Genomic DNA, 22,679 nt, shown 5'->3' with positions numbered 1-22,679 from the left:
CTAATGCTGGCAAACATGGTTACCAAGGTGTATGCATAGACTGCCCCATCAAACCTGAGCACATAATGACTGGAGAGGCTGTCAGTTTGAAGTATTTTACTATAATACTCAAAATATGTCTGTCAGGGGTGTGTCCAGAAAGGGGGCATTGGGTGGCACCAACCCCCATGAAATATGATTGGCCCCCTGGTCTAGAGTTCTGTTAATCTTGACATCCCCAACGCCCTCTAATGAGAGCTTAGCAGCAATGCAGCTGATTGCATTTACTCAGGCATGTTTAATGAGATTTAACGTAGTTGTACTTTAAGTTTTTCTATGTTAGGCAGCTTTCTGCTTTTACCCCTCTATATTTTTAATTCAATTATAGAACTTCATACCATTTACTAATTTTTTGAAAGCTTTAGTTACTTATTATAATGCAGATTTATTGCATCATTATAGATGAAGCTACCAAGCAGTAATTAAAGAATAAAATCACGAACAGCTGCAACATTAAAGTGACACACCCATCAATGGATCAATAATTCTGATCCAATAACATCATGTATATGATTCTAAAATGCTTAATTCCACATGATGAATGCATTTACATTAGTAATTTTAAATATAGTTAGCATATACGCTACATAAGTAGCATTATAACTTTTACTTCAGTAAAAAGTCTAAATACTTTTTGTCACTTTGTAAAACAGTTTTAAAGAATCGGCAATAGGACAGAGGGCTCCACACGAGGATGGAAATTGTGTTTTCTACACAAGTTTTCTAATCTAATTTTACTTCTTATGAATCTTCTGAATACCTGTGTGTTTCATTCTATTAATATGACAATAACATTTAATATTTACACAGGAAACCTGAATGTTATGAAATATATGATATATTATCATGCCACTGCACTGCCTGGCAACTACCCTATAGTGGACAAAAATGCCATTCATACAGTAGAGCTGCAGGTGGGACTGGTAAACTAACATGTTCCAGAAGGCCTACACAACACAAACATGGTTGAGAGGTCCAGTTTCAGGTGATTTGGATTTGATTAGTTTGGCACCCATTCAATGTTGAGCCATGGTAATGCTAACTATAAGCAATATTATCATTTAAGCATCTGAGTCACCCCTTGTCCAGTTGTCACAAAGTGGAGCAAACTACTCTATAAGTCATGCTGTAGACATGTTTACATGTGCTGTAACATTTGGGCCATTTTAACATTTGAGTTACCAGCACAGTCCCATGCTACAGTACTGTTTGGTCTGTTCATGGCATTGCTGAACTGATTTACTTAATCGCACTGGGAAAAAACAAAAAACTAAATAACTAGACGATAAATATGAAACTGATTGCGTAAATATATCCCCATGTGTGGGCCTCTGCAGTGCTCACATCCTGCTGTACCAATGTACAGTAAATGCCATTATAGTCATCTAATTGTAGATATAAATGAGATGTTACTCTCATTAAATCAATAGATTATAAAGCTTTCATGGTGTTATTGGTGGGTCAGTACTAAAAATTGGTCATCTTAGCTCAATGGTAGAGAACATGATGACATCATTTCATATAGAGGCGCATGTGCCTAATTAGGCTGCTCTAGTCCTGATAGGGTAGGAGGAGTTCAAACAGACGCGTGTTATAAATATATAGCATTCTACTCAATAGGTCCTATTTATTTATTTCTAATTTTATTTCCCTAAAGTATAACATTAGTGCAAATATCAAAAACTGTTGAAAAAATACTGCGTCAGACCATTTAACACTAACAAAAATGCAGAAATATTAAATTAAAAAACAGCTGAACAGCTTGGAAATGTGTTTTATTAACTGTACTGTAATACTGCATCTCACTGATAGCTACTGTGCTCTGCAAAAGCCTCAACAAGCTCTTATGTGTGCGACAGAGTCCTTCCACTGTCCTTTCTCTTATTGTGATCTGTTATGTTTCGTTCCAGTCGCTCTGCACGGATGTCTTCCCTCTAGCCCCTTAGTCTTGCGTCACTTGCTCTCTCTGTCGCTCATATTTTCTGGCCAAGTGGCTTTCATTTATTTCCTGTCGTCCTAAACCCCTTCCAACCTTTTTTTTTTGCTGTTTTTTAAACAGCAATTAGATCGCTCCCGCTATCACCACAACAGCTGAGTCTCTGTGACAAATGCCCTCACAGAGGAGGCCACTCTTTGAAAGCAGTGACCACTTAAATAATGCGGCTGGAGTACAGTCGGCATTGTGTACACTATAGATCAGCTGAAGCTTGTGAAGTGAAATGAACACTGAGCCAAGCAGTGAAACATGTCAGAGTTACATCATTCAGCTCACATTGTGGTTGTTTTTCCAGCTCCATTGTGGCCAAGAAATGATGTGATCTGGTTCTCGTAGAAGTCCACGCTCAGTCCGTCCACGGCGAGCTTCTTTCCGGTCTTGTAGATTTTGACAAGATTGTGGATTGAGACGCCTGCTGTCATATTAGGTGGCGGTTTCTCCATATGCTCTTCAGACAGAAATACAAACCATTATAAACACACACACACACACACTTATGAAACACAAAAGCAAAAAAGCAGGCAAAATGGGATCTCTAATATGAATAAATGTGTTTAAAAGGCACATTAAATCAGCAGCATTAACTGATCATAAATGCTGAAATAAAACATTTAACTGGTGATTTCATTTGCAAACACAAAATATAAACTCAATGTTATGTATCAAATAAACTTACAATCCATATAGTAAAACGGGAAGATGAAACCATAATGTTCAGAACACAACAACCAAACCAAAGTAGCCTCCACGCTTTGTTTTTTAGCAAATTGCTAACTTAAAGACTAACAAAGTGAAACTCTGTTGTTGCTATACATGACAAGTAAGCCACTAATGTTTGAGTCTCTAAACCAGTTAACCAGCACATGAACAAACTTGTGAGAATGTCACAAACGCTGCACGTAAAAACTTGACATGTTGCATACATCACACCCTGAAGGTGAGATATGAAGGTCAGGTTTACCGTTGTGTGCGTTGGAGTCTGTCAGCACACTGGGCTTATCATCCGTCACGGATGCCGTTCCACGCCAATAAGATGCAGTAAAAAGGAAGTACCACGGCTTAGGGATTCCATATTGACCTGGGATCAATTTCCGAGATCATTATTCACATTTTAATATTGGCCTGGCCTAAGGGAATATGGTACTTTACAATGTAGGTTTCCTCCTGACAGCCTGGCACAAATCCTGAGCTATTTTAATTACAGTCTCTGAGGAAAGCATAAAGTCTATGCTCCTGGATATTTGAGCGCATGTTATATATCAGCATCATTCTATGTTTTACACAACAACAACCAAAAAAATGTTTTAAACAAAGCATCAACAAAATCATTCAACAAAGAAAAAAATATACCTGGAAAGACATTCTCAATGTACCAAGTGAGCAGCCAGTATAAAAGAGCATCAATAAGCATCATGATGATGGATGTGATGAAGGTGTAGCGTCCCCCATCTTCTGGACTCTTGGCGATGTTGCGCCACTGAATACCGACGCCTTGCTCCTCAAATTTAGAAAAGTTCTCACAGCCGTATCCAAATGCCACACATGACAATAAACTCTGGGAATGAAGGATATGCAGTTGGAAGCATTAATAGTTTGCATTTTTTGTTTTCTCAAGAGATTACAAAAAGTTCAAACTAACTAAAAATAACTAAATGGTGTGTAGAGAAGAGCAAGCTAGCTGCTAGTTATTAGCGTTGTGTAAAGACTTAAACGAGGGCAACTCAGCTAGCCTTGTAAGCTACATCTCATCGTCTTAACTCTCAGCCCAACACAAATACTGACATTACAGACAAAATGCTTAGACACCACACATTCAGAAAATAGATTTTAAAAAAGAAGCTGTGATACATCTTCAGCATGATTCCATGATTTTTAAAGTGTCAGTACTCATTCTTAGGATAGAGTATCCTCGCAGCGCTCGAGCCCTGTCGCGGGGGAAAACCAGAGGAAGGGTTACATGTAAAACTTATTAAACTTGAAAAAAAAGGGACACTATTTAGACATGTGGTGTCTGGTTAAAATGCTAACCTTTATGAGCATATCTCAGGACAGGATGGACACTAAAACGAGTCTGTGACAAACAAAGATTTGTTGGATCTTTCCCACAGTAGGAAACTGCAAATGATGCTTTGCCCGGACGACATCATCTGCCATGGCCTCTCACTCTGCATTGCCATGTTGCCTGCCAGCTGTTTGATCACGCCTCATTTGCTCGCAGCATTTATACTCCGGCAGAAGTGTTTGCCGAGGCTTTAGAGGCGAATCATCATGGAGACGATAAACCTGATGTTACACTACCAGGCAGACAATCTGAAAAGCTCTGCACTGATGCCAAACCGCTAGTCTGGCTGCGACCACTGCTGGGCAACTTTCTGTGATGTCCTCTAGTCACCATCCGTCCATCAGTCAGTAGATGAGCGCTGACAGGAGGGCTAGTGGGCACCTATCCTTGACCTCTCTATGAATGGCTGACGAAATGACAGGAGCCACTCCTTTGGCTTTGGGAAAAGGGCACGAGTTGGGAGGCGGACAAAAGAAGGCCGTTCTGTTGAACACGTGTCAAACGACAGATTCAGCCATCATTCAGTCGGCTGCAGACAAAAAAAAACATTGTTGCAAGGTAGAGTAATCAAGGCTCGCGCTCTTTCTAAGAAGTCTTTTTGTAAGCCACCCTCCACAAGTACAGCAGACACAGATGCACTTCCTTTAAAAACTGCATGAGCACAATTCATGAAAATGGCTGCGTACAAAGTCTGTCCACCTGCAAAGTGTTGGACAGTGAATGAATTGGAGATCAGCAGGATACTCTGGTAGCTGGTTAAGGCGCACAGCACACAGCTGGGTGCTTTTGTTGCGTGGCATTTCTCTTTCTGCTTGTTCCCCGTCTGCCTCAATACTGCCGGCTACTTAACAAATGCAAAACTAAGCCTGTGCCCACCTTAACTGATAATAAAAATAACCTTCAGCTGCAGCCCCAGAGGAGGCCCAAAGAATACTTAAAAATATGATGAAAATCTGAAGATTCACCGCACCATTGTAGACCTGGCTGTATAGGTGAATTTACCGATTCATACCAGAGGAAAAGCTGACAGGTTTTAGGGGAGTTACCTTTTAAAAAAAAAAAAAAAAAAAGATTTTCCAGGACAGGATGATTAATTGAAAAAATCTGCGGATTTCCAGAACATGAAAGAACTTTTGGGCTCTCTCTTGTTTCTACCTCATTAAAAAAAACAGAGGTAAGAGAGGGAGAGAGTACAGCAGACTGCACCCTGTACTATAGTGGCCCTCTTCTTGATGCACTGCCTCCGGCTCTCCTTTGGCACACAGCTCCAATCAAAAACTCTTCATATGAATTCAGGTGATCTTTTGAAATTCGATTACGATTAAAGACTTCATTATCAAGGACAACGCGGGGGAGAATTTGCATGCCCTTGCACGAGGTAGATTCATCCGACCTGGGAGAAAGAGAGAACCTGCACACACACATGATATACACACACATCTCTGATAAAGTGCGGGGATGAACTGGATAGCGGTTTGGTCAGAGGAACATTGCTCATGCTAATTAGAGGGCTAGAGGGCTATCCATCTAGCTGGAGCAGGGGAGAAAAATCTCAGCGCCAGGGGAGAACCAAGCAATGGCACTTTGTGTAGAGTTTAAATAAGGTTTGCTGTGCTTTATATGTAAAATACCTACCTAGCCTGCATGCATTCTGTAAAAAGAAACTGAAGGAAAAGTTTTCTTTCACAAAAAAAGGCAAAACTACTTCATTTTAAAGGATCTACTCAAAGACAGGCAATTTCGGGTCGACGTGCTGGAACTGCTTGTTTGCGCAAAAACAAGGTGAGCAAACAGTGTCTGAAGATAAAAGCAGGGGTGACTTCTATCGGCTCCCAGCGTAAGATATTATTGATTGCCGCCATGTCAAAAAATTGATAACTACGACACACAAGACCGGCCACCCGCGGCTGGTACCGCATCGCTCGAAGTGACATGAAAGAAAAGGCGGGCCTGATTAAAATTCTGTGAAGACGCACTTGCACACGCTGCAATGAAGATTCAAGATATTGCGTGCCTTTGTCTGCAAAAGACAGCTCGAGGACAAATGATACCAGCGCTACCATAAAGGTCATGCAGAAAGGCTACACTGAAAGTTGAGCAATGGTACACAATTTATCTTTATCCCTTTCAGGATGGGAGAAAAATCAACAACTTCCTTAGTGTGTGTCTGCCTCGTCTCTTCTTTCAGGTAAACGCTTCATGTTTCTGTCACTTGAGCATGCCCGTTTTTTTTGTTTGTTTTCTAAAGAAATCTTCAGTATTGCGCGAAATATGTCAGCCTCAACAAACAGCAAACAATTCACTGTCACATTATGGACAATAAATGCAATTTTGTAGTAATTTTAATGTCACTGGACCCCTTAATTCATCTTGAAGGCTCGCACCTTATTATCGGGAGACGAAAAAACTCCCTTTCATAACAAGCTGCACCAGTGAAGTCAAAGTTATTTCTTTTTGGATTTAAAAGGCATAAGACAGAGATTTCTTTTAAAAACAAGCAACTCTGACTGACACGGTGTGATTATAGTGGAGAGAAAACACAACCTGGGAATATAACTCAAGAGTACAGTCAGCCCTCATGTATGATAACAGCAGGGGGAGATATTAAAAACTGTGTCAGCTAAAGACGGTCTTACCACAGCAACCTTGGCCCCGAAACCCATCACGTCCCTCCAGGCGTAGCAGAGGACGTGCGGCAGGTAGAGGACAAAGTAGATGAGGCCACCGCACGCCGCTGCTAAGTTGGCCTTAGAGAAGAAGACGCTGATGAAGAAGCACTGAGAGATGGTGGCCACGCAGAACACCAGGAGGAAGACAAAGATCACAGAGGGGTCGCTGTATTGGAGGATTTTGCCGTACTGTGTGAAAAGAATTGAGTGAGAGTGGGGGAAAATAACAGAGGAAAGTAAACATGTAACATGTAATGACAAACAGTTTTCTGGAGAATCCAAGAGGTTATCATTGCGGAATCAAGCAAGCAGGAGGATTCAGAGTGAAAGCTGTTTGACGATCCTCTGGCATATTTTTTCAGCTGACTGTATATAGTATAACATAATCTAAAAAATCCCTAAACATGTCACTCTTTCACTCTGCCACTTTGAAGGAGGACCCTTGTCTAATTTTAGAGAGCTCCTCGCAAATTAACCAGACTCCCTCAGTACGCAGTGATGCTGATTTCTTCGCCAAAATTTAATTCAAAGAGCCACTTGAACTCTTGGGATAATGGTGCTATTGTAACGAATGCAATTACGATTCAAATCTTTACAGAGGACGCCGTTTGAGGGAGTTGTACGATTGTTCATTATAGAGCTTCTACATTTAGACGGCCTAAATGAACCCTCGAGTGCAACTTGTGTTAGCATCACAGTAAAATTATCGTCTTTTAGTGCTCAGGTTTCACTCCTGATTAACAACTCTGTGATTTTAAACACAACCTTCAGGAGTTCATGATGAGCAAAAAAAAAAAAACTCTCTAAAAGTAGTTGTGGGTCCTCCTCAGTGAATCATTGTTTAATCATTGTGGAATCACCTTGAGTATAAGGGTAAGGAGGAGAGAGCTGACAGCCAGCACCAGCACACTGGAAACTGCCCAGCTCAGCCAATAGATGTCGCTTCTCAAGCCCATGATCCTCATTGTCTCCTTAAGCCTGGCTTCTTTCTCTGCGACGATACCCTTAATGATCATGGCGACAGAGTAGATCCAGGCTAAAGTCATGTATAAGGGGAGGGAGCTTCCCAGCGAACGGAGGAACCTGAAAGGTGGAGAGAAGCCAGCCCAGCCCAGATACTTAAATCTGGTGTTAAATCTGCACAGTAACTGGATAAAAACACTCATTTGGTGATAATATTGCATTTTTTTTTCATTTTCTTAAATCTGCATACTTTGTGACTTCTACGTAATAGCATTAATTCTTTGAATAATCAATTTTCCTTTCATATTATACACTAATCAGGCAAATATTTTTATGTTTTGCTCATTGTGTGCAAGCAAAATATCCTTAAGGTGTAAAAAAAAACCATTTCTAAATAAGAAAAAGTCGATCTAGTCACCGCGCAAGTCAAATTCTAAGAAGTGGCTGATATAGAAAGGTCAACGCTGGAAAGCGAGAAGTTGTGAGATGTGTGGAAGGGCGGGGTCACGCGAGGGTCGGTGACAAAAATGTCACGCAAGCATTCACCCATTTATTCTTTGAAGCTTGGATTGAATGTACTGCTCCTCATACTGCGTGTAATAAAGATCCCTTGAAGATTTCCATTACAAGCTCTTGTCATTTCCCTTTTCCAGTGAAGAGGTCACACGTGGCCTTCTGCCAGACATGACTCAACTAGATGAAGAAGGGAAACTAGATGGCTTTTTTGGCTTGTTGGGTGGAATTTTTTTCTTAGTTAAATTAGCATCGCTTATCCAGCTGGGGGGCAGTGGAAACGACGACACTGACAAAACTACAAACTGTATGCTATAAATTATCTAGGTCTATGAGAAAATCTTATACAGCTCATTTATGACCTAAAAACTCTCAATGTTTTTGAAATAAGTTTAAAGTCTTATATAAAGTCTTATAAATGACGGTGATAATTAGGGTAAAACAAAGGACAAAGCAGGGTATGCTTTGCGATTGGATGTTTTGGCTACACGGGACCGCTTGTGCGTCAAAAAAACCAAGATGGCGATAGTCAAAATGTTTAAAAAGAGGCTTCAGAACTACAGTCAATAAACCAGTGGGTGACTGTGGGGTGGCTACGTTCTTTTATTATATGCAGTCTGTGGACAATCTCAACTTTTAAGTCTATACAGCTAACTTTTTAGTCGACACTGGGTTATTGAAAATTGAACAATGAATGTAAAACCAACATTCAAAAACTAAATCGGTGTTGGTGCTAGAATTTAAGAATACAGGGTTTTATCCTTCTTTTTGCTGAATGCAGCTGCCTGCAGTTATAAATGATTGCATGAAAGCAACGAGACTGCAAAGCAAGCTGCAAGGCATAAAACCGAAACAATGACCTGAAAGGGGCTAAAACTACAGCTAAAGGCAGTCCTTTTCACACTAAGTACTTATTTTTTGTAGATGAAATACATTTGTTACATTTTATACTCTTTTATACAAAGTGAAAAATTGAACATTGCAAGATATAAGTAAAAATGTTGCATTTACAATCGCGATGTTAAATTTTCATTGAGAAAATTCTGACGATATATTTAAATATAAAGCAGTAATGTATAAGTTCGTATGTTTTTACTGCTAGTTTATCATTTAAAAGCTTTATATGTTTTTAGTTTATTAACACAGGTTTTGTATTTAGATTGCTAATCAACAAGGGAACTATATAACAGAGAATGAAATAAAAGTACTTTTAAAACATTTAAGAGTCATGTTTCACCACTCGCACTTTAACGAGTAGTTTTACTTATTATTTATTTTGTTGTGTGTGCCTGAGTTATTAATCAGATATCAGTGGTCTTTCCGACTGTGAAGGTGGTCTCTGATGTTGTCGTTTGCTCTCTTTTTTTCAGCTCTTCTGCACAACAAATTAATCCAGTTTTAATGACCGAGCGCAAACACGCCAAAACATTTTGGAAGGTGATTTCGCATTATCGGAACAAGAACAATACACTGCTCGGGAGAGTAAATGTGTACTGATTCGCGCTGATCGGTGTTAGTTTTAGTAGCCCAAAATCTCATCAAATAAACAACTTGATTCAGCTGATTTCAGATAAGAGCCAAGTGTGTAAATACATCCATCTGGATGCCAAACGGTAAACGCATTACTTCCTCCGTAATGAAAGAGGAAACAAGTGTAAAATGACAGAGGACTCAGGTGCAGATGACAAAACCGGTTGTTGTCACACCTAATCCAGATACAGCCTTATGATAATTACCATTTGATTTGCTATTATTATTAATGTGCTGAAAATGGCTGTGAAATTATCATTTAGAATGGGCCTGTGATCTGAATACACATCCCGCGTGCAGTTGCTCCTCCAAGGCACTCGACTAACTCAATTTATTGTTATTAATGTTTACAAATTGTTGATGGCTTGCAAACACATTAGGCTGATGGGAAATTACATTTCACCCAGCTGTTCAAATATCACTTTTTATTTACCAGCCACATTTTCCAATTAAACTGCAAAAATTGATTAGGCCAATCTTAAATAACCATCCTTTTTTATTTCATTAACTACGCCTACGAAACAAGGGGCTGTTGAAGAACATGCTCCATCTAAAGGAGACCAACAACGGCGCTGGTGCCATTGTGCGCCATCAAAGGTGCGAACGGCCTCCTTTTTTTATGATAACACTGATTTCTTCTTATTTCCTAATTGATTTTTCAAGCTGTGGATGGCTCACGCTGATAAGCAACCAGCGAGTCTGCACGAGATCAATAGACGTGAAGTCAAACAACTATTTTTATTTCTCATATTTAGATATTCGCTAACGAGGAAAGACATAATCGTGCGTGCCTATTGCTTCTTTACCCTCTCTTTGGGAATAATAGCAGCTTCTTTTTGTTTATGAATGGTGATGTTACACCTACTCGATGATTAAACTTACAATTCATTATACATCAGGAGCTCTGCAGTCATTTTATTGACCCAGTGTACATTACGAATGTATTGGATGGCTGGCAGAATATCAGATACAGCAAAATACTGTTAAATAATTAAACTATATAAAGCAGCGCTGTTCTTTCAAATTCTATCTGCGGGATGCAGTTTTGTTTAGTAAGCACAGGAGGCCAGCTTTTAGTATTACTTATTCTAATTTGTCTTAGCTGTGCAGATACAGGATTGCAAAGAATACTTTAGTCCACACTGGTCCATCAGGTATTTGTCAGGTACATACCCTCACCCTCCCCTATAGTTAAGATTAAATGTCATGTAAAATTAGCGTGCAACATCCAAGTGGCAAAAAAAAGAGTAAATATCCATTTTCTAGGCGAATGATTAAAATTCACTTCTCAGATTAAAAGCAGGCTACGATTACATCTTGAATTTACAGGGAAATACAGCTAAATACATCTGGCGTGATTCTGTTGCGTGCTGATTTCATTAGCAGGAGAGGCCTAATCATCCAAGAATCATCCGTCGTGATTTGATTCTGTGCACGGCAATTCGTTCTGATTAACAACGGCGGGCTTAGCGAAACACAAAGCATAAACAATGTTGTGACCTGAACAACTTGTGATTTACTGGAAGTTTGATTTTTCTTGGTCTGACGTAGCAGCACAGTGAAATGATAGTGATTTAATGTATCACACATCCTTACATCGTACGCTTTGTGTTTGGCTGCTTTTCACCGAGCGGCTCCTTTCTACTGACCTTAACCATGATACTTATGAGCGCACAGGGAATGGCTAGCAGAACGATGTTCTCTGTGAACACTGAAAACCAAAGAGCGCTGTTTTGCACGCCAACAGCGCGCAGGACTTCCTTGAGCCGGAGTTCCTTCTCCAGCACCAAACCCTTGATGGTCATGGACACGGTGTACATGAAGGCCAGTATCAGGAACATGGGGAGAATGCTTCCAATACTCTGAACGAAGCTGGGTACAGGAGAGAACGAGCAAAGAACATCAGAACTACTACTACGCTACAAGAGGACTGCAGAATGGACATTCTTAACAATTACTCATTCTCCATGCACGAAACGATGTCCAGATGCTTTTTTTTACACGATAGACATTTTGTTTTTATTTATTCTCTACCTACATTTTCAAATTTTAACTTACGTTACACCCTGGCTCAATACCTTTGAGGTGTTTTCATTTTTACGCTGAGCTAACCTTTTATAAACTTGGTGCATCAGCTCAATTGGGCATTTAGTGCTTCACCTCATGCCAGAGATGATGTATGATTTGATGCTGTTACAACACAATAAGGGGATATTAAACCGGCTCTATAATGCCACCAAAATGCCATGTCAATATCTTCCCCACTGCCAATATAACAAAGTGCTTCCTTTGCTTTATTAGACACTGAAGGAGAGATATCAAATACATTCTGACAAAGTATAAACTCTACACACCGCTTGTGTTTGCATTCCATAAATATTGAGGGTGTAATGCAAGCAAAGCAGCGCTGAGCACAGATGAATGGATGAAGCACAAAGTGAACGTGCTGTGCTTGGGAGCACGGAGCTGCTCGCAGGATTTACTTTAGAATAAATATCTCCTGTGAGTCCTGACAAGTTATTTTTAAGACTTGTTGAATCCCTGCCAAGTTCGAACACTTACCTCAAACAAGTACTTCACTTAATTGCTAGTTAGCTCCGCATAAGTGCTGTTGAAGAGGTGATTTTGAATATGTTATTTTTGTCTTGCTGTCAGTTTTCAAACAGCTGCTAATTGTTTTCTTAAACCCGTATTTATTTCCTTTTTTTTTTTTCTATGACGACATTTCACAAACTTGTGTAAAAGTTCTGGACGCTTGATAAAAATAAGCGTTTAAACCGTGAAGGAAGCTCTGCTACACGAGAGCCTGAACGACACAGAGAGAGAGAGACACGCTTGCTTTTTGAGGACGCTCGCTTGGCCTCGCGGGATGGATCACTTTTCAAACGAGGTCTGGAACGCTGCAGGAAAGGATTGGTTGACACAGAGTTTCAAGAGGCTCAGACACCAGAGCAACTAAATCCGAAATCCTATATAAGATTACATAAATAAAATCTCTTCTTTGAACCCCAAAAATTCCACTTGAGGAGATCACAGAATCAATACACTGAGCAAATTGATACATTAGCACCTTTTCTAGGGAGGTAAGCAGCCTCAAGTAGCGAGTGCATCAGGCTGAATACTAATTCAGGCATTATCTGCTCCCGATTCTACCCTAACATCTCTGTAACAGCTGACAGTCTGCATGAGTTAACTCCTTCTGTGACTTCTCACACCGGAGGGAGAGAAATCAGTCATGCACACTGTGTCTGACACTGACAACCTTGCCACCAGATGCTTTTGAATTATACATTTGCGGATCGATCAAACTTGCTTAAGTAATAGAACTCCAGGCAGGTCTGTGTTACGGGGCTCCCATTACATTGGCAGGCTGACCTAAATTTAGGAAAGCTAGAAGACTGATTTCTCAGTAAATCGAGAGATAGTAGAGCACAGCCTCCCGGGAGAATAGAGAACTATAGTAAAAATGAAATAAAATAAAATAAAATAAAAATAGGTTCCTGTCTCGGTTTCAAAAAAGATATACTGTTAAATTCATTCAACTGAGAAATTCATTGAAGAAAACGGGTTTATATTTCTAAATATGGATTACTTTTATACTAACACAATTTTTAAAAATACCTATGAATGTTCTGACACAAAGAGAATGTAAATGCATGCTGTTTTTCATTTTTAACAGCAAGATCAGACACAGAAAAGCAGAATTGCATTACCAATTTATGCATTAGACTTACAAAACATACAATTTTAAAATCCGTCTTCTTTTAGAGAAAGACTAAAGTATTAATAACAACTGATGGTGATGTGCTGATTTCATAATATTAAATATTAAATATTTAAAATAAAAACGAAAGGAAGAAACTAAGACTTGTGACGAGTACAAATCAATATATCAAATAAATAAAATTTAAGGTGGATCACAGAGTTCAGACTAAGTAAAAATGTATTTCTAAGATCATCATTTCTTTAGCATTACTCCTCCTTAGTATGCCATTTAATAATATCCTAATAATAATCAGAGTCATAATAATATGTCAGCATTTTTAAATGGCATACTAACGAGGCGTAATGCTAAATAAATGATGAATTAAGCGCTTCCTAATACCTTAATAATGTCTAATAGTGTGACATTATTTTAAAATGTTACTGATTCTTTTTTATATTTTATAGTTTTCGATTTTATTTATCCATATTATATTAGTTTGGTTCCTTGTAATGTGCACTAACTAATGTGTGCTCTGAACCACTGTCCCAGTCTCAGCCTGCATGCCAGAGCAGATGTTCTTTATGTGTCAGTCTGTGTTTAGTTGTAATCACCCTCGAAACAGCACCACGATGGTTCAGTGGAGGGATGGAAGCAGCCAGGTGATGACTTTCCAAGAGGTCAGCACTCATGTAATCTCACCAAAGAATCTTTTTGCTCATGTTCGCAGACAGATTTCACTGTTGGCACACTCAAAGTGGGTCATCGAATGTCCTTGTCTTAAAAGTGCTTTCCGACTAGCTACTACTGCCATAGAGGTCTGATGGAGTGCTGCTGAGATGGTCATAATTCTGGCAGGTCTCCCATCTCTGCAGAGGACTTGTGAAGCACTATTAGAGAGACCACTGGCTTCTTGGCCAAGGCCCTTCTTGCTTGCTTACTCGCTTTGACCAAATAGCTAACCCAAGGTGGAGTCTGGACGGTTTCAAACTTCTTTCAGTTCACAATTACTGAAGCCACTGTGCTCCTGGGAACACTACAAGACATAGAAATGGGTTTATATTCTTTCCCTGACCTATCCTTTGCAACAATTTCATCAGACATTTCTGCAGACAGTTCCTTGAAGTTCGTGGCAGTGGGATGATTGAGTGTGAACCACAGGATGTTATATCCAAAGCTGTGTGCCTTTTTTAATATAGTCAGTCAACAACATGTGTGGAGTCACAGCAAAGTATCAGAAAACTTTAAATGTACATTTTAGCTTCTGATTTTAATAATTTTGACACTGAAGAGGGGTTCGCACACTTTCAAATGCCTGTATATTTGTGGGAATACATGATTTGCAGCATTCCCGCTCAGGAATGAAATAAAATGCAATCTTTTGGGGGTGGTTCAAACTAATTGCTTCTTCTATTCACGGTGATTTTTCTAAAACACTGTCAACAAACACGTTTGAAAGCTGCAATTTGATTGCCCTAAGTGCTGATTTGTTTGGATGAATGCTTTTAATACAAGAAAATAAAGAACAGCGAGGAGTGGTGTTTTACACAGTGCATAGGGTAAAAATACGTCTTTTTTTAATTAAAGAGCAGTCTTGAGCTTTTTCTAGGAAAATAGGAATGGGTGCAGGGATTTACTGAAACAAATACAGTATATGAGGCAAAGGAGTTTGTACAATTCTAATAAGTCTAAAAGTCAATATTTGGTGTGACCGCCTTAATTCTTTGACATGGCCTAAATTCTGTTAGTAACATCTAATTTCTGTAAGTTCTTTAATGACATTTAAAACTCTTTGGATCTTGGCTTTGATCCCACTCTGCTCCAATAAAGTTGAGGTCCGGGCTCTGGGGAGGCCAATCCATGACTGATGGTGTCGCACTGTGTTTTCTTGCCAGGTATGCTTTTAGTGTGTTAGCAGTCTGTTGGGGATCATCTGATGCTTTTTAGAATTTATTGGTCACCATACGTCAGCCCTTTTCTTCTTTCATAATAACATCAATTTTGACAAGATTTTTAACATCGCTGGTTGGAATGGAGCCCCAAATGTCAGCGGCCCCCAACCTTTTTTGTGCCACGGACCAGTTTATGTCTGACAATACTTTCATGGACCGGCCTTTAAGGTGTCGCGGATAAATACAACAAAATAAAACCAGTACCGGTACCAAAAAAAAAGAAGATTTATTCATAAATCCCAGGGAAACCGAGTTAACGATAAAAACAATAGAAAATAACGATAAACACCAATAAAAACCCTGAAAACCATAGATTTCACACCCGAGCCTCAACTCTCGCGGCCCGGTACCAGACGACTCACAGACCGGTCCGTGGCCCGGGGGTTGGGGTCGCTGCTCTGTAAGACTTGCTGTATAATTTTGGCATCAGTTTCCCTTCCTTAAGAACTGCTTTTTCACAGCAATTTTTCCACTCAGACCAGTTCTGATGAGGCTTCAATGAACAGTAGATTGATCAGCTGAAGCAGCATCCCTCTCTGGGCTTCAGTCTGATGCTGGTCATTCAGGGCCAACCATATATCTAAACCATTAAGCAAAACTGTCATCTGGAACTGGGGTATAGTTTTAACCAGTATGTCAATTTCTGCACACTGCACAGAGTTTTTGCAAAAAATGAAAGTTCCTCAGTCTCCTGCTGTCAGATGTATTTTTTTGTATTTTGTATTAGAGACCAAATCAATACATGCGCCTTCTGTTCCCCATCCCCTGTAAACAGGGAGAAATGATTTTTGGGAAGCTGGAATTACACTATCCAGCATTAAAAGCTTCTTTTCAGCCGCGGTGACAAAAGGCTCTTTCAGTGTACAGGGAGTCATGCTGGGAATATTTTCTGATATCATTAATACAGCTTGTCGCTGCACAGCACAGAAACACTATAAACATGAAACAAAACATCAATTGCAGATTTTTGCTTGTTACAAGCGTCAGATGTTCTAATTATGCTCGGCTTTTTCAGGCACTCTCAGTAGTAACGGTACACACATCGGGTTAATTAGCCACTGAAGATGGACAAAAGCGTATTCCCCAACACATCCTTGCGTATTTGGCGCGTTCACTGCCGGCCACTATTATCTAACATCAAACCCATGTGAATGTGAAAGACCTATTGATGGGGAGCACAGCCTCAGGATCCAAACAAGGCATGCCTCTGATTCAAGAGCGTGCAATGGCTCAGAGGCCGCTGATAAAGGGTCTGTTTATGTGCTATCAGAGCCCGCAGGGGTCAGGCTTTATCCCGCACTGTCATTGCAGTCCTGTACACAGTGTGAATGTGAAGACAGTGGGAGCTAATGCAGTTTAGTTATCTCAATTTCAAAATGCCAACAGGGTCAGCTGCGGCTGAAGGAGTCCAGATTGCTCGTAGCTCGTTGCGCGCGCCGCGGCCAAAAGCTACGAGGAGGAAATGAGGGACACGAAAGGGAAATTATTTCCGAGGCAGGTCTGATGATGAGGGTTGGGGGTCAGCGCAGATAATACTTCTTAGCTGAAGTTTATCAGCGGAGTAGAAATATTGTTTACGTGAGATTAAAAGCAGACCTACAAAGATAATAAAAAAGTGACGGTCTGACAGAAAGTAATGATGTCATTAGCAACGGCTTCCTGGGCTGTTGTCATAACATTTCCTGTTGTATTAATATCATATACTCAAACTTAAATGTGTGACTGAACTAACAGAATAAAGCACCAACAATGTGAAGAATAAAAAACTAAATACTAAAACATATTATACTTTAAAACTGTGTTTTTTATGCCATTACATTTATACAACGCATCTTATGCCTTCCAGGTGGAGAGCACTACTGTCTGGACAGGACATGATTCATCCAAAGACTATGTTTTTTTTAAATAACATTTTAAAATCAGAAATCAGAAATAATAGCCATCTAAATGTGCAGTGTCCTCTCCTTCTTTCTGCCCGGTAACACACAGTTCACGATGAAAATAATTACCAGCAAAGTTCCTCCCCATCATGTCTCTCCGTGTCTAAGCACATCTGCCTTTGTGTGATTTCACTCTCTATTATTTATAAAAGAAAAAGCAGTTTTCGAGTGTTAATAATTCATAGAAATGCCCAAATGTCTCTGCAGAGGAAAGAGTAAATGGTGGAGTGACTGAGGGGGTACTGCTGTGGTTTACGGCTCCTTTTTATCATCTGTAATTATTAATCTTTTGTTTTTAAGGAAGATGTCCGCTGAAGCAAAGAGGCCAATGTGTACCAATAAGCTGCACCGTGACTGTCTAATTTAAGATCACAACAAAAAGCCTACCAGAGGGAAACTGTGGCTCTGATTTTGTGGATTAACAGCTAACTTAAAAAATAAAATCTGCTAGCTGTTGTTACTATAGTGATAAAAACAAGTAGAGTCATTTTCATCTGCGGGTTTTGTATTCTTGGTGGTTCTCGGAGTCGTTTTCAGTGAAAAGTCGGGTTCTGTATCATAAAAGAATGCTGTATATCAAAGATGGAAGCCATTAACTGCATCCAAACATGCTCATTGTGTCCTTTAGTCCCACCCACTTTATGTTTGTGCCAATGGGAGCTCTGAAACACATCACATGGCTTGATAATTATAAAGTTTGAGTATAAGCTGGTCCAAAGGGCAAAAAAGTATTGTTGGAGTCTAAGGGGAGGGGCCAATAGTGCAAGGACTCATGGGACTGTAGGTGCTGACGCTAATGTTTTATTTACAGTGTTATAAATGGTATTGCAGTTCTGCTGGATCCTCGTTGTTATTGTTCATGATGCGAGTTCATGACATGAAATCCAGTGTGTAGTTGTCCTCTTGTTTGAGGGTGGTGTTGAGCGACTAATCAATAACCTCTGGTCGCTGCACCGGTTTAGGAGGGTTAGTGCTAACAAAGCTGTATTCCAGGGGTTGAACAGTGTATGGAATATAGGAATTGCAAAAGGTGATTGGGAATGGGATGTCTTGTGGTTCCTTCTTTTGCCTGGGCTTGCCATAGTTCCAGTGATAACAAACATACTCTATGCTAATTGTGTTGGGGCTGTATGGAGGTGCATGGAGAATTCTGTCCACTGAGAGAAGTACCAGGCTTCAAGAAAATTTTATAGCCAACTTCTCAGGTTAGTATTGGCCCGGTTCCCTCAACAAAAAGACAGTGGGATTATTTCACAGTATTCTGGATTATTATTACAAAAACAAACACTTTGTTTAGCAAGATAACCTCATTAAATAATGCTACTTTTAAGATGTTTAAAGTGGAAAAGCAATTGAAGTAAAGCCAGACTCAAGTTTAACGTACATAAAGTATAACTAAGCTCCTGTGGTCAAAATGACCCCCTATTAACAAAAGCCTTGTACAGCACATACTAGCTTTTAAATTCTGTAACATAATGTATTTATTTTCATGCAATGTGTTGCAGAACAATTATAGTGAAATGCTTTGTGTCCAAGCTGTGGACAGGCTGCAGGCATAGCTGCATCATTCCAGGGCTTGGATTTAGCATGGGGGGTCTAGCCAGAACCCTTACTGGATACCGGGTAGGAATCAAACTTGCAACTCCCACTCCAAAGGTGTGTAGTCTTACCACTACACTACACGATCTAGCTGCATTTCTAAAGCTCATGTTAACCATAAACCTTAATGCATGTGCCACGCACCATGCACCACAAGCATGTTCCAAAAGTCGACTGACATTGAGACGAGGGAAGTGTAAGTGCTAACTGCTAACTCAGTTTAGGACTCGTGCAGCTCTTTATGGAGGCGATGCTTTAGTATGGATAACTTAAAATGCCAATACACCTTTTAGATGAACATCTCCACCTATCAGCAAAATGTTTCTGTTTTGTTTTGTTTCTCATTTCTCCAAGACAAACACATCATGCAGGGCAATATTCTTCTAAACTTTTCAACAGCAGGCTTGTAGAGATTTGCAGCCCACATATGAAGTCATCATTTTCATGTTCCCTGTAACCCCCAGAAGGTTGATTTACTGAAAATTTTGTGCTACCCAAACCACATAATACTTTAAAATTAGATTCCTAATTTCTGGAAATGCATTTGCCCATGGGTCGAGAATAACTTTGCGTCTACTGAAAGTGTGGGTATTGTGTTGTTGGTCTTAAATCTCACTGGTAATTATCTTTTCTCTTGATGGCATTGCTGGGTTTTTCCTTTATTAATGGGGATCATAATGTTTTGCGAATAGGAGATTTTTTTTTCCCCCGGACTCAGAGGAAATTATGGGCGTAGAAGATTGAGTGTGATACCACATCGCGTGTGTCCCCAGGTGGATGATCAAACACGATAGAAGCCAGCGATATCAATAAATACATCAAGAACACAGAGGGAAGGCTGCTATCAATCCTTGCATGCAATGGAGCTGTGTTGGACGTGCGCTGCTCTAAGCTCACTTTGTTGAAAAGGAAGTACAAAAAAGGGAGGCATTCAAAGTGGTTGCTTAAATAATTCAGCATCCACCAACTATTCAGGAATTTCCTGTGGTTTGACTAAAATCAATAGTTTGGCCTCTCTCTTTTCCACTCGCTAAGTTTCATTCGTTTCCTCCCTCTTGCAGAAAATCAATTCATGACTACATTTACTCTTATATTTCAGAGTTTCATTATTTACTTGTAACAATGACACAATTAAGGGTGCTCCCCTTCTTAGATCCTACGTCTGTGACAGCAGAAGGGAAACACATAAAATAAATAAATGGCACGTTACACAAATAGAGCTAAACAGCTTCCCAAGGGGGAATCTGATAGGTTTAGGCTTAGAGACTGAGGAGAACATGACTTAACTGTGTGGTGGCAGAGAGTGGAAAGTCATTGTGTTGCTGTATTTCTCTTCCCTCTTCCTCTATTTACAAGGCTGACAGAAAAGAAAAAACAATGCTTTTGTACTCACGCGTCATCCACATAGCAAGGATACGGCATTTGCTGGGCAAAAACACCCAGTGGTTGGGTTTTTGAGGTGTGCGCCCGTATAATGCCATGGTCAATCATATCCTGCAGGTAGGCGAAGCCTCCCCATATATAGCGCAGGTCGTTATAGGGGTTGTCTCTGGCTCCAGGAGTCCATGACCTTATTAAAAGAAGACAGACCATGATGTGTCTTAGCAAAGGGCAAGTAAACTACAACCAGAATGGTCAGAAATACTACCCGAGTATGATAAGTTATTTTAGAGGTGATATAGAGCAACAGGAACTTTATAAGGCTAAAAAAAAAACCTGATTGCTTGACAGGACAAGGATCCACTTTTTTTTTCCGATATCCAGACTTACCTCTGACGGTTTGGAAAATATTTCAGCTTTCTGCTCATGAGTCTAAGGAGAAGATATACCAGCCACTTTTACATAAGCTTTGTAATTTCAGAGAAAACAAGGCGTAATTAATAACACTAATTATGGTCTGGTTCCATTTACATGGTTCGGAGCCCTGGTATTGTGTATGCTCATTGTAATGTACTAAACCACTAAATAGAACTGGATGATAATTAATTTGGTCAGTTACATCTGTGCTGCGACGGGTCATAACGTCTGCTGGAGATTGCCTGTCACAGCCTTATAGCTTTAAATGAAAGCTTGGTTAGCATTCAGATTTGAAATGGGGAGAAAATAAAGGCAGGTTCTTTAAAAAGGGTTATTAATGGTGACACTTGGTGAAGCTTAAAGTCAGTTTTCTGTGTCATAAAAGTGGCTCTTGTTGCACTAAATCACTATGGTAACCTATGCTAAACATATAACCTGGGTAGGAGTGAGCAGGTTATGTTCAGACTTTAGGTTAAAAATCAGTTTGTTCTTTCATTGACAGCTTATTTTTTGTTTTATATGTGCTAATTCTCAAGCTGTACCTTACTCACATTATAAATGAAGCCCAGCTGTGAAGTTACAGGAGTGCAAACTGTGCATTGACACTGGAATTTAAATGCATTCATTTAGTATTGATGTATAAATGCAGTATGGAGAGTATCAAGCTGCCAAAGATAGTCTGTTTTACTGGAATTGCAGCTACTAAAACACAGAAAACTCACCGAGTAGCAGCTCAGGCAATAAAATTTGTTTTACCTTGATCTGCTGACCAAACTGTTTCTATCGCTCCTTTATTAGGCTATGGGACAGTAACATCTAATGATTAAATGTATGAAGTTTAAAGTTTTAGACCTCAACTCTGCAGCCGTCGCATTAGAAATAAACAGCAGCAAGAAGAGCAGCACTCAGCATTAACTGCAATTAAACTGTTTATTTTATTGCTCCGTGCGCTACATCCTGAGATTAACGACTTTCTGCAGCATTAATATCTCATCTTATTTGTCACAGTGTTGCATTTTACTGTTACATTTTTCATGTTGTTTATAGATTTTTATCCCCAGTTTATCATCGTCACCTGATGACGTCTGTGATTGAAGTAGGTGACACTCATAGGGATCATTTTGCATAGAAGAAAAGTTTTACATGTGAGCTCGGCTTCATAGACTTAATAAACTGGCTTTGTTGAACTTTCTTTGTAGTACACATCTCTGCACTGCATGTGGAGACAACGTCAACAACACTACATGGTACTCCAACTAGTTTTTGACCCAAGAGATAATATCGCGGATTCAGTCATATTTGCTGGATTACAAGTTCCTGGCTTTATAGCCTCATCTTTACTATTAATAGTCATACCTATGGTAGTATTGGCAAAGAAGCAAATAGAGATGTCAATCAAATGTGTGACAGAAGAAATGGCACAAAGAAAAATAAGAGTAGGTTAGAGTTATTTTGGTATTCAGCCAAAAGAACAGTTTTTTATAACAGTGTTACATACCTTCTCCTTACTGTCCTGGTACTTTCTACTTCATCAACATCCATGCGGATTTTGTACTTGACATAAGGAGGTGGGAGGCTGGAGTTCAGCTGGAGGTTTTCAAAGACAATCCCGGCCCAGAACGTACCATTTCTCAAAAGATCCAGCGATCTATTCACCAGTTGGCTTTCAGTGGAGGCCACCTCAAACTTGTCCAGATCCAAACACTGTCAGCAAACACAGACCCACACAAATGTCTTACTTTTCTAACATCCTATTATATTTACAGTAAACCACTCTGTTTTTGCAGTCTTTCAACAGCCACAAAAGGCAGGCAGGAGCTCACTGGGAGAAAGGCAGATGGATATTTAGCAAAGAAAGTATCATTCAGCTAGTGACTAAACAACACAGAGTGCAGTTCCAAATTATCTGGAGATGC

At 39.8% G+C, this 22,679-nt stretch overlaps 1 protein-coding gene across 5 annotated transcripts in view; it reads right to left on the bottom strand.

Moving 5' to 3' along the window:
• Positions 1-22,679, bottom strand: part of LOC100691919 (ATP-binding cassette sub-family A member 1) — a 176,714-nt gene that overhangs the window by 111,498 nt on the left and 42,537 nt on the right. For 4 of the 5 annotated variants that reach the window (XM_013274476.3, XM_025905493.1, XM_025905495.1 and 1 more), the window contains 7 exons: positions 22,262-22,467; positions 20,360-20,536; positions 7,627-7,849; positions 6,734-6,955; positions 3,386-3,590; positions 2,997-3,113; positions 2,312-2,483 (listed from right to left, as the gene is read on the bottom strand). In XM_013274476.3, coding sequence (XP_013129930.1) covers positions 2,312-2,483; positions 2,997-3,113; positions 3,386-3,590; positions 6,734-6,955; positions 7,627-7,849; positions 20,360-20,536; positions 22,262-22,467 — 1,322 coding nt within the window. Of the gene's footprint in view, positions 1-2,311; positions 2,484-2,996; positions 3,114-3,385; positions 3,591-6,733; positions 6,956-7,626; positions 7,850-11,421; positions 11,645-20,359; positions 20,537-22,261; positions 22,468-22,679 lie in introns of all 5 variants that reach the window. The other variant, XM_013274475.3, reaches the window with a different exon arrangement.

The sequence above is a fragment of the Oreochromis niloticus genome, linkage group LG3, assembly GCF_001858045.2.
Source record: "Oreochromis niloticus isolate F11D_XX linkage group LG3, O_niloticus_UMD_NMBU, whole genome shotgun sequence".
Taxonomy (NCBI): domain Eukaryota; kingdom Metazoa; phylum Chordata; class Actinopteri; order Cichliformes; family Cichlidae; genus Oreochromis; species Oreochromis niloticus.
Note: the sequence above shows the minus strand (reverse complement) of the source record. Positions and strands in the feature narration are given on the sequence as shown.